Below are 14,226 nucleotides of genomic sequence, written 5' to 3'. Positions count from 1 at the left end.
TCCCTTTCTCCCCACTAACCCCTGGCAACCACATATCTTTTTACTATCTCTATAGTTTTGCCTTTTCCAGAAGGTCATATAGTTGGAATCATACAGGAAGTAGCCTTTTGACATTGGGTTCTTTCACTTAGCAATATGCATTTAGGGTTCCTCCATGTTTTTTCTTGGCTTGATAGCTCATTTCATTTTAGCATTAATAATATTCCATTGTCTGCATGTGCCACAATTTATCCATGCGTCCACTGAAAGAGATCTTGGTTGCTTCCAAGTTTTGGCAATTATGAATCAAACAGCTATAGACGTTTGTGTGCAGGTTTGTGTGTTATATGTAAATATTCAACTCGTTTGGGTAAATAGGAACATAATTGCTAGATCGTATATTAAGAGTGGGACTAGTTTTGTAAAAACCTGCCAAACTGTCTTCTAAAGTGACTGTACCATTTTACATCATCATCAGCAATGAATTAGAGTTCCTGTTGCTCCAAATCCTCACCAGCATTTGGTGTTATCAGTATTTTGGATTTTGGGTCATTCTAATAGGTGTGTGGTGGCATCTCATTGTTGTTTTAATTTGCAATTTCTTAATAACATATGATGTGGAGCATCTCTTTCAATGCTTATTTGCCATCTGTACATCTCCTTTAGTGAGTTGTCCTTTGCCTATTTTTTTTTTTTTTTTTTTTTTTTTTTTTTTTTTTTTTTTTTTTTTTGAGACGGAGTCTCGCTCTGTGGCCCAGGCTGGAGTGCAGTGGCCGGATCTCAGCTCACTGCAAGCTCCGCCTCCCGGGTTCACGCCATTCTCCTGCCTCAGCCTCCGGAGTAGCTGGGACTACAGGCGCCCGCCACTTCACCCGGCTAGTTTTTTGTATTTTTTAGTAGAGACGGGGTTTCACCGTTGTTAGCCAGGATGGTCTCGATCTCCTGACCTCGTGATCCGCCCGTCTCGGCCTCCCAAAGTGCTGGGATTACAGGCTTGAGCCACCGCGCCCAGCCTCTTTGCCTATTTTTAAGTTGGATTGTTTTCTTATTGTTGAGTTTTAAGTGAATACTCTTTTATAACTACGGATTTTCAAAAAACTGGGTCTCCAAGTTCTTTCATGGCATTAACTACAAGCCACCTCAGTGTTCCCTGAAATGTTTCACAGACCGTGGGTTGGGATTTTCCCTCTCTTTCCTGGCTCTCACAGGAGCTTTTTGATCTGTGGATGTGGAGTATACAATTGCACAGGCCACCATTGGTGGGCTTGCTTCAGGGCCCACTTGCTAACTAGAGCTACAGCCCCTGCATCTTGGCCCATCCTGCCAATGAAGGGACATTTGCAGCCACAATGCAATAGTACTTGCGACAAAGAAGCAATACGTTGGCAACTGCCAAGGCTTGTTTTTAGTCATGTCAAAATCCCACAGGATACAATTCACCTCTCTCCCAGGCCTTTCAAATCCCACATTTATGTATATATATCTGGAGAAGAGGAGGTTGGGTGAGCAGAACACCACCGAGACTCTAAATCAGCTGCAGCAATGGGTCAGCTTACACTCACCCTCTTTGACCCCGATGGCAAGTGCTGCCATACTTCTACCCAGAGCTGCTGAAGAATGCACAGGAAAAAGCGGGAAGTCTTCAACCTGGAAACAGGGTCAAAAGGATCATAGAAAAGATGAAATAGGCCAGGCACAGTGGCTCACGCCTGTAATCCCAACACATTGGAAAGCCAAGGCAGAAGGATCACTTGAGCCCAGGAGTTTGAGACCACCCTGGACAACACAGGAAGACCCCATCTCTACAAAAATAAAAGTTTAAAAATTAGCCAGGCATAGTGATGTGCACCTGTAGTCCCTGCCACTTGGGAGGCTTAGGTAGGAAGATCACTTGAGTTCAGGAGTTCAGTGAGCTGCAGTGAGCTATGACAGCACCACTTCACCCTAGCCTGGGTGACAGAGTGAGACCTTTTCTCAAAAACACAAAACAAAAACAAGACAGAATATAGGGCTTGATCAGTATGAGTGATGGCTATGATTAATCTGATTTCTTCACTGACTGATGTGGACTTGAGGCATATCATAAGCTTATTCCTGCTTCTCTGATCAAAAAGTACGGAGGATGTTACAATAAGTTGAGAACCCTGCAGTTATGACAAACACCAGAATCTGATGATGACTTCAATATAGAAAAATCACCAAAAAAGTAGAAAGTGAAGGAAGGTGGTGAGAATATAAAGAAGAAAGATGACACTTTCAACAAGGAGATGAAATGAACAAAGCCCAGGTTTTCCAAAGCCGACTTTACAGCCCTCAGTGCTGGTAAAGAGAAGAAGAAAGAATATTCTTGGGGCTTTAAGGAATCAAGAGTTTTGAGAAATTTCAGAAACAGGTCCAGGAAAAATGGGGACAAGGAGCAGAAGCCTGTGGGAATTGGGAGCACCTCCCACCCCTTGCTCTTAACCTTCCACTCTGCTTCTGACAGTAACTTACCTCAGGTGGCCACTGCCATGGTCTCTCTGACAGATTTGGACTTGAAGCAGCTGCTCGGTGAGTCTCCAGAAGGAAGAGCCTTCTGTGATATGGAGGATGAAAGAGACTCCCTTAGGGTGGGATTGGCCTAGGAATTCAGAGTTGTCTTCCCTCCCGGAAGGCCTGCCAGTGCCCCGAAGAAGGTCATTAAGGAGCTGGTTCAGGCTGCCAGAGCTGCTGAGAGAGAGAGCAAAGGGAAGTCCTTCACTCAGGATACAGGTGGCATCCTATTGGACATGGAGATGGAGATATGGAAGCTGAGCAGCCAGATTTGCTTTGAGGTGCATGGCCAGTCATCTTGCTCCATGTCTGCCCTGCAGCGAGGACACCCTGGTCAAACTTGCTCAGTACCTTCAACTCTGTGAACTGTTGAGTGCATCTGAAGGAGCCTCTAGAGGAACTCGAAGAAGCCACTGGCAGGGCAATGCCAGAGCAGATGGCCACGCAGCAGGATGAATGCCAGGCATAGACACATGCAAAGATTGCAAAGATGCTGGAAGAGGAGAAGGACAAGGAATAGAGAGAACAGGTCTTTTTGTTTTTTGTTTTTTTCTTTTCTGGTAAGGAAGAAGAAATGAAGAGCAGGGCCTGGAAGAAATTCCAGTGGAGTGATGAAATCAAGGAGGTGCTCTGGCTGGTGGTGAAGACGAACCTGGAGGGCTTGATCTAGAAGGAAACAAGACCCAATGTGGAGAGAACTGCAAGAAAACTTGCCTGGGTGACAGAATGCAAACTCTCTGACCTCAAAGCTGGGTGCAGCCCAGGTTTCTGTGTAAGGAGAGCAGACCACAGCACAAGTCCTTGACATCAATACTGAACAAGAAGAAAGTAATGGCTTCTTCTAAAGTCAAGGTGAAGAAATCATAGACTGAGACTGCTAAAAAGATCCTTACGCCTTCAGCCCACATTGCCAGTCTCATTGTTTTGCCTTCAGAACATCAGGGAGGTCTACACACTGGGCCTCAAACAGGATGCTCTCATGCAAGGCATTGGTCGGGAGCCTTGCCAATCCTGCTTTTCTCAACCTGGAAGACTCATCAAATAAAGACTTTAATTATTACTTCATCCTACTTGTTCAAAGCTGTGTCCAAGGAACTGGCTGTAAGCGGGAACTCTGTACTCACACCCCTAGACCAAGCTTGTCCAATCCACAGCCCATGGGCCGCATGCACCCCAGGATGGCTTTGAATACAGCCCAACACAAATTCATAAACTTTTTGAAAACGTGATGAGATTTTTTTGCGATTTTTTTTTTTTTTTTAGCTCGTCAGTTATCATTAGTGTTAGTGTATTTTATGGGTGGCCCAAGACAATTTTTCTTCTTCCAAAGTATCCCAGGGAAGGCAAAAGATTGGACACCCCTTCTCTAGACCCTTGGAAGCACCTGCTGTGGACTGAATGTTTGTGTCCCCATCCCAGAATTCATATGTTGAAATCCTAATCCCCAGTATGATAGTATTAGGAGGTGGGGCCTTTGGGAGATGATCAGGTCAGCAGGGTGGAGCCCTCACGAATGGGATTAATGCCCTTGTAAATAAGGCCCAGCCAGGTGTAGTAGTGCATGCCTGTAGTCTGGGCTACTTGGGAGGCTGAAGTGGGAAGATGGCTTGAGCCCAGAAGTTTCAGACCACCCTGGGCGACATAGTGAGACCCTGTCTGCAAGAAAGAAAGGACAGAAAGAAAAGAAAAGGAAGAAAGGAAAGAAAGAGAGAAAGAGGGAAAGAGAGAAAGAGAGAGGAAGGATGGAAGGAAGGAAGGAGCGAGCCGGGTGTGGTGGCTCACGCCTGTCATCCCAGCACATTGGGAGGCCGAGGCAGGTGGATCACTTGAGGTCAAGAGTTCAAGATCAGCCTGGCCAACATGGTGAAATCCCGTCTCCACTAAAAAAAAAAAAAAAAAAAAAAAATTAGCTGGGTATGGCAGTGCACACCTGTACTCCCAGCTACTCAGGAGGCTGAGGCAGGAGAATTGCTTGAACCCAGGAGGCGGAGGTTGCAGTGAGCCGAGATGATGCCCCTGCACTCCAGCCTGGGTGACAGAGGGAAACTCCTTCTAAAAAAAGAGAAAAGAAAAAAGAAGAAAGAAAGAAAGAAGGGAAGAAAGAAAGAAAGAGAGAGAGAAGGAAGGAAGGAAGGAAGGAAGGAAGGAAGGAAGGAAGGAAGGAAGGAAGGAAGGAAGGAAGGAAGGAAGGAAGGAAGGAAAAGAAAGAGAGAGAAAGGAAGGAGCCCAAGAGAGAACTCTCTTGTCCCTTCCTTCATGTGAGGACACAGCAAGAAGTTGGCCATCTGGAACCCTGAAGAGGACCCTCCCCAGAACCTGACCATGCCAGCACCCTGATCCTGAACTTCCAGCCTCCAGAACTTTGAGAAATAAATTCCTGTTGTTTCTAAGCCACCCAACTTACGGGATTTTGTTGTAGCAGCCCAAATGGAAGTAAGATGGTTGTGTTCGGCCATTCTCGCATTTCTATAAATACCTGAGGTTGGGTAATTCATTGAGAGAAGAGGTTTCATTGGTTCCTGGTTCTGCAGGCTTTTACAGGAAGCATACTGCCAGCATCTGCTTCTGAAGAGGCCTCCAGAATCTTCCAATCATGGCAGAAGACAAAGGGGGAGCAGGCGTATCACATGGCCAGGGTAGGACCTGCAGGGATGGAGGGGAGTTGGAGGGGGTGCCATACACTTTTAAACAGCCAGATCTCATGAGAACTCGTATTGTGAGGACAACATCGCGTCATGAGGGACACTCCCTAATGACCCAAACACCTCCCACCCGGCCCCACCTCCAACATTGGGGATTAAATTTCAACATGAGATTTGTGTGAAACAAATATCCAAGCCATTCAATGGCACTTGAAGAAAAAGTCACAGGTCTTTCATGTATGAAAGTAAAAATGAAACTTTCTAAAGCCCAATTCCTTTGGGGTATCACCCTCTAGCTCTCCGTAACCACTCCCTCCCCTCAATTTCCTGGCTGAGTGGACAGTGGCACTGGAACAGCCCTCTGAGAAGAAAAACCCCAGGAGTTCTTCCTGGCTACAAAGAGCTCTCCTGCTGGGCTCCCCTCAGCAAAAGCTTTCCAGAGGAGCAACAGTCTAAATTGCAGCACCACAGTTTGCCACAGACATCTAATGAGGACCCAGAACCTGGACCCAAGTCAGTCTTTTATGAACGGTATAGACAGCACAAAAGCTTCACTCCCACTTTCCACTCAGCTCCATTTGGCAACAACCTCTCAGACCCCAAATCTTCCTCCTCTGAGTCTCAATATCCATTTCTCCAGGGCAGCCTCTTCAGGAGGCATTTTCAGTCCCCAGCAGCAGCTCTCTTAAGAACCCAGCCTCATCCTCCACTTCCCTGAGCCATATGGCCAAACAACACTCAGCCAAACTCTTCAGAGCCATCTTACAAGTTTTCCTTTGCCGGCTCCCAACACAGGATTTCTTCTAGCAGCTCCTCCTCCAGAGCACCACTTTCTCCTGGAAACTTGCTTCCAGGGGTACAGCTTCCCTCCACCGGACAGTCTCTCAACTGCTTCCCAGAAACTGACCGTGGTGGTTCAAATTAAGAGTTCAGGAATGGCAGCCGGCGAGGAACAAAGTTACTGACCTCATCCTTGAAACCCACCATGGTTAGCAGCCCAATGCTTCTCAAAAAGAATTTGCCTATTATGATGAAATCTTGCTGTCTGGCCGGGCGCAGTGGCTCACACAAGTAGTCCCAGCGCTTTGGGAGGTCGGGGTGGGCAGATCGTTTGAGCCCAGGAGTTCGAGACCAGCCTAGGCAACATGGCAAAACACCATCTCTACTAAAAATGCAAAAATTAGCCAGGTATAGTGGTGCACGCCTGTGGTCCTACCTACTCAGGACGTGGAGAATCACTTGAGCCTGGGATGCGAGGCTGCAGTGAGCCATGATCATGCCACTGCACTCCAGACTGGGTGACAGAAATAGAACCCATCTCAAAAAAAAAAAAAAAAGAAAGAAAGAAAAGAAAAGAAAAAAAGAAAGAACGAAAACTTGCTGTCTTAAAAAAAAAAAAAAAAAAGGTTGGGCATGATGGTTCATGCCTGTAATTCCAGCACTTTGGGAGGTCAAGGTGGGTAGATTATCTGAGGTCAGGAATTCAAGACCAGCCTAGCCAACATGGTGAAACCCCGTCTCTACTAAAAATACAAAAATTGGCCGGGTGTTGTGGTGCACACCTGTAATCCCAGCTACTCAGGAGACTGAGGCAGGAGAATCGCTTGAATCCAGGAGGCAGAGGTTGCAGTGAGCCAAGATCGTGCCACTGCACTCCAGCCTGGGAAACAGAGCGAGACTCAGTCTCAAAAATTAATTAATTAATTAATTGAATTAAATAAAAAATTAAATTAAATTTAAAAAGGAACTTGCTTGGTTCCTTTGGGCTTCATAGCTAAATCACTGAACATGTGGTGGAGGGACAAATCTCAGGATGGACAGAGTTCTAGGTTCGGGGGATAGGACCATGTTTTTTTCTGAGTTCCAACACTGTGGTAAATCAGTCTGTAAACCTATGTTTGAAATCCACCTTGGCATTTGGTCAGAGCACCTCATGGAGTCCCATAGTCCAAGGGCTCCTTCTGGTTACAAAATGATTCATGGAATGGTCATGGCATCTGTCCCATCCTCACACTGTGTTTAACAGGACAGAAACCTGGACTAAGGACACAACTGAGAGAACTAGCCTTGTCTCTTTGAAAATCCATTAGGAACACCTAATGCATACTCATCGTGAGGGGCCAATTTCTCCTCTAAACATGACAACGAAACTCTCTTAGAGAAAGGGCTTTTATAGATTCGTCAACTGCAAGACAATTGCGATAGGATTTTTAAAGGCACTTATTTGGGGCTCAGTTTTCAACATTACCATTAACTGCACTGGATAGAATGATACTGTTCATGGCATGTCATATTATAGGAAGACATAATTCCAATGCCTTTATGGTGGAAGAGAATTAGATAGCTCACATCCATTTCAGCACTTGAAATACTTCTCGAAGACCTTTTTAAAAAGATATGCCTGTTTTTGAGACAGAGACAGTTTTATTTAGTTGGGCTTTTTACAGTTGCATTCTGTAAATCTGTGACATCCTGACGAAGGTCATCAGGGCCCAGAAAGCCAGCTTTCCAATCCAACCAGAGTTCCAGTTTTGTTTTTCCAGAGTTCATACAGGTGGACCCAAAGATTTGACCAAAGCTCTCATTGGTCAAATCTTCATTTCTTTATGGGCAGAGGTTACAAGCAGTTCCAAGTCACAGACAGACATGCCAGTTTGCTTCATTCTTAAAAATCCCCTTGGCAGCACTGCAGTAACAGGCCTCTATGAAGTGTCTGTCATGTAGAAATAGGCCTTGATGGCCGGGTGCAGTGGCTCACGCCTGTAATCCCAGTACTTTGGGAGGCCGAGGTGGGCAGATCACAAGGTCAGGAGTTCGAGACCAGCCTGGCCAATATGGTGAAACTCCGTCTCTACTAAATACAAAAAAAAATTAGCCGGGTGTGGTGACATGTGCCTATAGTCCTAGCTACTTGGGAGGCTGAGGCAGAAGAATCGCTTGAACTCAGGAGGCGGAAGTTACAGTGAGCTGAGATCGCGCCACTGCACTCCAGCCCGGATGACAGAGCGAGACTCCGTCTCAAAAAAAATAAAAAAAGAAATAGGCCTTGAAGTCCTTGGACCCTCCGTGCACTGGAGTATACATTAATTCAAAGTAACACGCAGCAAAGCTTGGAGGATGGATCGAGATGGACTAGAACAGATATTCCAGAGCTTCCCAAGTCACCAAGTTGTTCGCTAAATGCTTCACAAGCGTTTCTAGAATTGTGCCTAGGATATCTGTACCACAAGGTGTGTTTGAACTGTCTGCTCTAGCTAAGTTAATTCGAATATGTTAAGTGTAAACAGTATGTGGGTGAATTGTATAGTTATGTAATTTATGCAAATTCAGAATGTGATAGACTCTATAGAACAAATGACTCACTTTCTTCCACAAATAAATTGCAAGGGGACAAAAAGGGAAAGGAAACCTATAAACTAAAAGAAACTTAAGATTCATATTAACGAAGTACAATGTGTGAAGCTTGTTAGGATATTAATTTGAAGATAAAAACTGGTTTTATTAATGAGCCAATGGGAAAAAATAGAACATTGGATATTTAATGAAAATTTGAATTGTTTAATTTTTTTAAGTGTGATAATGATATTGTGGTTCTGAAGGAATGAAGGAATAAAGAGAGAAGAAAAACAAAGGAATTTGGCCTTTATCCTCAGTTCCTGGGAGGTAACCTCTAAACCCTTGAAATTTCTCAAGTGATAGGAGCGTGTTGGTTAGTCATGGTGGACCCCTCAGACCCCACCTGATAGTTTAAGCTAATAGATGGCTCAGGGTGGAGGCTGGCCTTACCAGAAAGACCAATCACGTAATTAGAAGGTTGGGGCTTTGAGCCACATGATATCAGCCTGCCCTGTGGGAGTAGAGTGTGACTGGAGCTTGAGTTCAACCACATGGGTAATAATTCTACCAACCATCCCTACATAATGAACCTGGCAAAAACTCTGGACACCAAAACTTATGCAAGCTTCCTGGGTTGGCAATATTCCATGCATGTATTGCCAAATATCTATGCCAGAAGGTTAACACATCCCTGATGACACAGCAGCTTCATATTTGGAACACTCCCAATGGAGGATTCTTCCCCATGTGTCTCTTATAATTTGCATTCTTTGCCTGTAATAAACATGGCTGTGAGTATATTGGGTTTTGATGAATTCTGAGTCTTTCTAGCAAATTATTAAAACTGAGAAGCCAAGAGGAGCCTCTGGCTAACAGCTGGCAAGGAAACAGGGACTTTAGTCATACAGCTAAAAGAACCAAATCCTACCACAACCATGTTAGTTTTGGGACACCCCCCCGGCCCCACCCCAACTTACAGTTGGTATCAGAAATCTTGGGCAGACTTAGCAGTGGAGGACTATGCCCTTAAACTTGAGTCTGGCTACTTCCAGGTAGAAAGAAAAGAGGTCCTGTCTTTGAATATACATATGAAAGCATTTACAGATGAATCAGTATGTCTTAGATCCGCTGCAAAATTACCTAGGGTGTGGGGAGAAGGGAGTTGGGACATAGATTGGCCATGTGGAATCGCAGAAGATGGATGCTGGGAACATGAGAGTTTATGAAACTATGAAACTATTGTCTCTGCTTTCGTATGTGATTTAAATTTTCTAAAATGAAAATAACATAATGATCCACGCATTAAAAATATGGATCACTACCCTCCACCGTGTGGTAGGCAGAATTCTAAGATGGCTTCCAAGATTCTAGGCCCATGGAATACACACATTTTCAGCCAATTATTCAGTCAAACACTAATCTAGGTGGTGCTGTGAAGGAGTTTTGCCGATGTGATTAAGATCCTGAATCACCTGGCCTTAAGACAGGGTGATTATCCTGGGTCAACTTGACCAAATTAGGTGAGCCCTTTAGAAAGCTGGGACTTTTCTTAGAGAAGAGACTCACAGAGAGATTTGAAGCATAAGAGGGATTCAACAGAAGGCAGGTTCTTCATTGCTGGCTTTGAAGATGGAGGAGGCCACATGGAAGGGAAGGTGGATGGCCTCTAGAAGCCAAGAGGAACCTCTGGCTAACAGCTGGCAAGGAAACGGGGACTTTAGTCATACAGCTAAAAGAACCAAATCCTACCACAATCATGTTAGTTTGGAAGAGGACTTCTAGTCCCAGATGGGCATGCAGACAGACAACAACTTGATTTCAATCTTGTAAGCTCCTCAACAGAAAACTCAGCTATGTCGTTGTGCCAGACTCCTGACCTATGGAAAAAGTGATCTGAAAAATGTATGCTGTCATAAGATGTAAAGTGTGTGTTAATTTGTTATGCAGCAATAGAGAACTGATACAATCAATAAAAATAAATTCCAATTATAAAAAACAAACTTTTACAAATTTTTGAACCAAATTTAGAAAAATATATTTATGACTGTGGTGCAGGGAAGGATTTCTTTTCTTTTCTTTTTCTTTTTTTTTTTTTAGGTTACACAATAATTTATTGAGAGCCTCCTCTCCCCGCCCTTGCAGTCTCTAGGTTACTTTTTCTGCTTATAGATTTTGCGCACCAGCCCCAGAAAGATGGCTGGGGTCAGGGGTGCTGTGTACTGTTCAGTGAGACCCATAATGTGGCTGTAACTGTCTTCCTCATATTGCAAGAACACGGCCGGCAGATCCAGCTCCTCATATAGTGCCTTCACCTGGGCCACCTTCTTGGCCTCCTTCCGCCCGTAATTCTTCTTCAGGATCTGGTGGAGTGGCCTGTTGCAGACGCTGAACCACCAGCCAGCTGCATTTGTTGTCCTGGACGTCAGCGCCAACTTTGCTGGTCACACTGGGGTCCCCGAAGAGGTCAAGGTAATCATCCTGAATCGGAAGGAACTCTCCCATGTCCAGCAGAATCTTCTTGGCATTGGCATGGTTCTTCTCGCCATCAATTCCTGCCATGTATATGGCTGCAGCTACAGGAAGGTAGGAGTAGAAAGCTGCCTTGTACTTGACAATAGATTTGTACCTCTTTTCAGTGAATCTGCCAAGACCCACATTGCCCTGAGGTGCTGTGATGAGGTCCAGGGTCTGCCCAATATCAGTCTGATAGGAACTCTGCAGGAAGAGCTTGATTAGGTCCAGGTAATAGGGCTGCTCCAGGCCAGGCGCAGTGGCTCATGCCTGTAATCCCAGCACTTTGGAAAACTGAGGCGGGTGGATCATCTGAGGTTGGGAGTTCAAGACCAGCTTGACCAACATGGAGAAACTCCGCCTCTACTAAAAATACGAAATCAGCTATGCATGGCGGCACATGCCTGTAATCAGAGCTACTTGGGAGGCTGAGACAGGAGAATCACTTGAACCTGGGAGGCAGAGGTTGTGGTGAGCCGAGATCGCACCATTGCACTCTAACCTGGGCAACAAGAGCGAAACTCTGTCTCAAAAAAAAATAAAATAAAATAAAATAAAGAAAGGAAAAGAAAGAAAAGAAAAAATAGGGCTGCTCCGGGCAATAGAGCTTCAGCAGGTGGTAGATACATGCTTCCAGAAGCATAGCATCATTGATGGCATCCAAACCCATGCCAGGCTTCTGATACCACCAGATCTGTCCCTGGGGGGAGAGGGATGAATCCATGATGTCATCTGCCACCAGGAAGAAAGCTTGCAGCAGTTCCACAAACTAGCCCATGGTCAGGGCCCACTGGAGACTATCAGCATCCTGTTTCCTCGGCTCCACCAGTTCCCGGGATGCTACTAGCACCGTCAAACCCTGGTGATACTTGCCTCCAATGGCATTGTATTCCAGGACCTCCTTGAGCCGGGCAATAGCATCTCCTGCCTCTGAGTACCCCATCTCATCCTCAGTCAGCACCCTAACGATCTGGGAGAAGTGCTGAACGAAATCCTGCTTTCCTTGGGCATAAACATCTGATTTCTGGTCTCCATTCATTCTGAGGGAGGAGTAAAGGGCTCTGTTCCTGAATGTGGGTTCCTGCTCAGTCAGGATTTCTTAAAATATAAAAGGCACAAACTCTAAAGGAAAAGGTCAATAAATTCAACTATACTAAAGTTACATACTTCTGGACTATAAAAGGCATGAAAAAATAAAGTGAAAAATAACTCTGTGGAGTAGGAGATGCTATTTACAACACATAAAACTTAAAAAGAGTATTTTTAAGAAGCTCCTACAAATGAACGGGGGGAAAAGAAGCCCGCAGAATGTGAATTGGTAACTCATAAAAAGGAAGCTTGAAAAGCCAACAAGAAAAAGATGTCCGATATGACTATTCATCAGAGAAATGCAAATTAAAACAGTAATAAAATATCATTTTCCCCCATTGGATGGACAAAAGCTAAAAATTCAGATAATACCACGTTTTGCCAAGGATGTAGGGTAACAGAAACTGTCATGTCCTGCTGATAGAAGTGTTAAATTGTATAGGCACTTAGGGAGCAACGTGATAATATCTAGTAAAATTGAAGATGTATATACCCTTTGACCCAGCAATTCTACTTATGGGAATATATTCTAGAGAAAATCTTGTACGTAGGCTCAGGGAAACATATATACAAGTATCATTGCAACATTATTTGTAATTCAAAAAACTGCAAGAAACCTAAATGTTCATCAACAAGGTAATGACATTAATTAACTTTTCATTTTTATCAATTCTCAAAATGCTCATTTAATCTTGACTGCCGACCCATCTGGAAATGCTCTGGAACTATGAACTGCTTATTACACCAGCTCTAAGAGTTACCTGCCATTCTCCGGATTGTTGTCATCCTCAGAAAAATGTTTTCACTGACAGTGATCTTCAAAGAAGGCCTCTGAGCCAACAGGGATCAAAAGTGCCCAATATATCTGGAAATCCACTTTTACCCAAGGATGAAATGACTTGTTAAAGTGAGCTGGAAATTGCTGTGCTGAAAGAGAATATAGGTAATCCAAGGGATGCAAATGAATGCTTCTAAGCTACTGAGAAAGGAATCTTTTCAAAGGTGCCCCCTGGTCCACATGATAATTCACTTTATTTAATGAAGCTGAGCATAGTGAAGCTTAGTGTCTAAAAGCCAATCTGTGGATTCCTCCAAACATACTAGACTGAGGCACCATGTTCCACTGTTCAGAACACATTCAGCTTTGGCCGGGCGCGGTGGCTCACGCCTGTAATCCCAACACCTGAGGTCAGGAGTTAAAGACCAGCCCGGCCAACATGGCGAAACCCTGTCTCTACTAAATAAATACAGAAATTAGCTGGGCATGGTGGTGGGTGCCTGTAATCCCAGCTACTCGGGAGGCTGAGGGAGGAGAATCGCTTGAACCCAGGAGGCAGAGGTTGCAATGAGCCGAGATTGCGCCATTGCACTCCAGCCTGGGCAGCAACAGTGAAACTAAACTCCATCTCAATTAAAAAAAAAAAAAAAAAAAGAAAAGAAGCAAACAAAAAGAACACATCCAGCTTTTTAAATCACCTCCAAACTTTGCCCTCTTCATTTTGGTTTTATTTATACCTTACTGTCTCAGATGGAAAATGTCTGAGTAAATTTGTCTGAATAATGGCTAGTAAAAGCATGAGATACCCTCAAGAAGCTGCTTATGTATGAATTTAACAAAATAAGGAAACTGGAGAAAGGATTCTTCTGTTGTTCTTTATCTCTTCCTGACAAACTTGTACTTTTAAAGGGATTTTTATGCCCATTCTAGATCCAATTTATATTTTAATTACATTGGATGTTTATAAGGGAGTACATACTGGAAGCAGGTATACATTATATTATTTATAATTGTTTTTCTTGGATACTATCTAATGCCTTCCATTATAATAATTGACTAAATAGAACTAGCCAAGATACATTTTTCCATTTTTGCTGAGATACAATGGAGTGCTATTTTAAAATTCAAACAATATATTTTTCTAAAATACTCCAATTGCAGTAATGCATGAGATGCTACAAAATGTATATGAGTTTGATTAATCGTTTTATGAATAATCATCATGTAATTACCCAGATTTATCACTTTAAATTAAATGAAAATTATTTCTTGCAAGTGCGTACAACTATGGAAGTGCTGACTTTTGTTCTCATTTGCTCAGTTTGAACCATGCCACATTATGACATGCAAAGTCATTTT

At 43.9% G+C, this 14,226-nt stretch overlaps 1 protein-coding gene and 1 pseudogene across 1 annotated transcript in view; both read right to left on the bottom strand.

Annotated features, from left to right (window-relative positions):
• EFHC2 (EF-hand domain containing 2) overlaps nucleotides 1-3,670 on the bottom strand; it is a 336,667-nt gene extending 332,997 nt beyond the window's left edge. The window contains exons 1-4 of the mRNA XM_030934607.1: nucleotides 3,636-3,670; nucleotides 2,863-3,004; nucleotides 2,473-2,738; nucleotides 1,542-1,626 (exon numbers count right to left, since the gene is read on the bottom strand). Of these exons, the coding sequence (XP_030790467.1) occupies nucleotides 1,542-1,626; nucleotides 2,473-2,738; nucleotides 2,863-3,004; nucleotides 3,636-3,670 (528 nt within the window). The remainder of the gene's footprint in view (nucleotides 1-1,541; nucleotides 1,627-2,472; nucleotides 2,739-2,862; nucleotides 3,005-3,635) is intronic.
• Nucleotides 3,671-10,584: 6,914 nt separating this feature from the next.
• On the bottom strand, nucleotides 10,585-12,057 carry LOC104660718 (annotated as a pseudogene).
• Nucleotides 12,058-14,226: the final 2,169 nt, after the last annotated feature.

Source organism: Rhinopithecus roxellana, chromosome 7, assembly GCF_007565055.1.
Source record: "Rhinopithecus roxellana isolate Shanxi Qingling chromosome 7, ASM756505v1, whole genome shotgun sequence".
Taxonomy (NCBI): Eukaryota; Metazoa; Chordata; class Mammalia; order Primates; family Cercopithecidae; genus Rhinopithecus; species Rhinopithecus roxellana.
The sequence above is the reverse complement of the archived record's forward strand: the minus strand, read 5'-3'. Positions and strand labels throughout refer to the sequence as shown.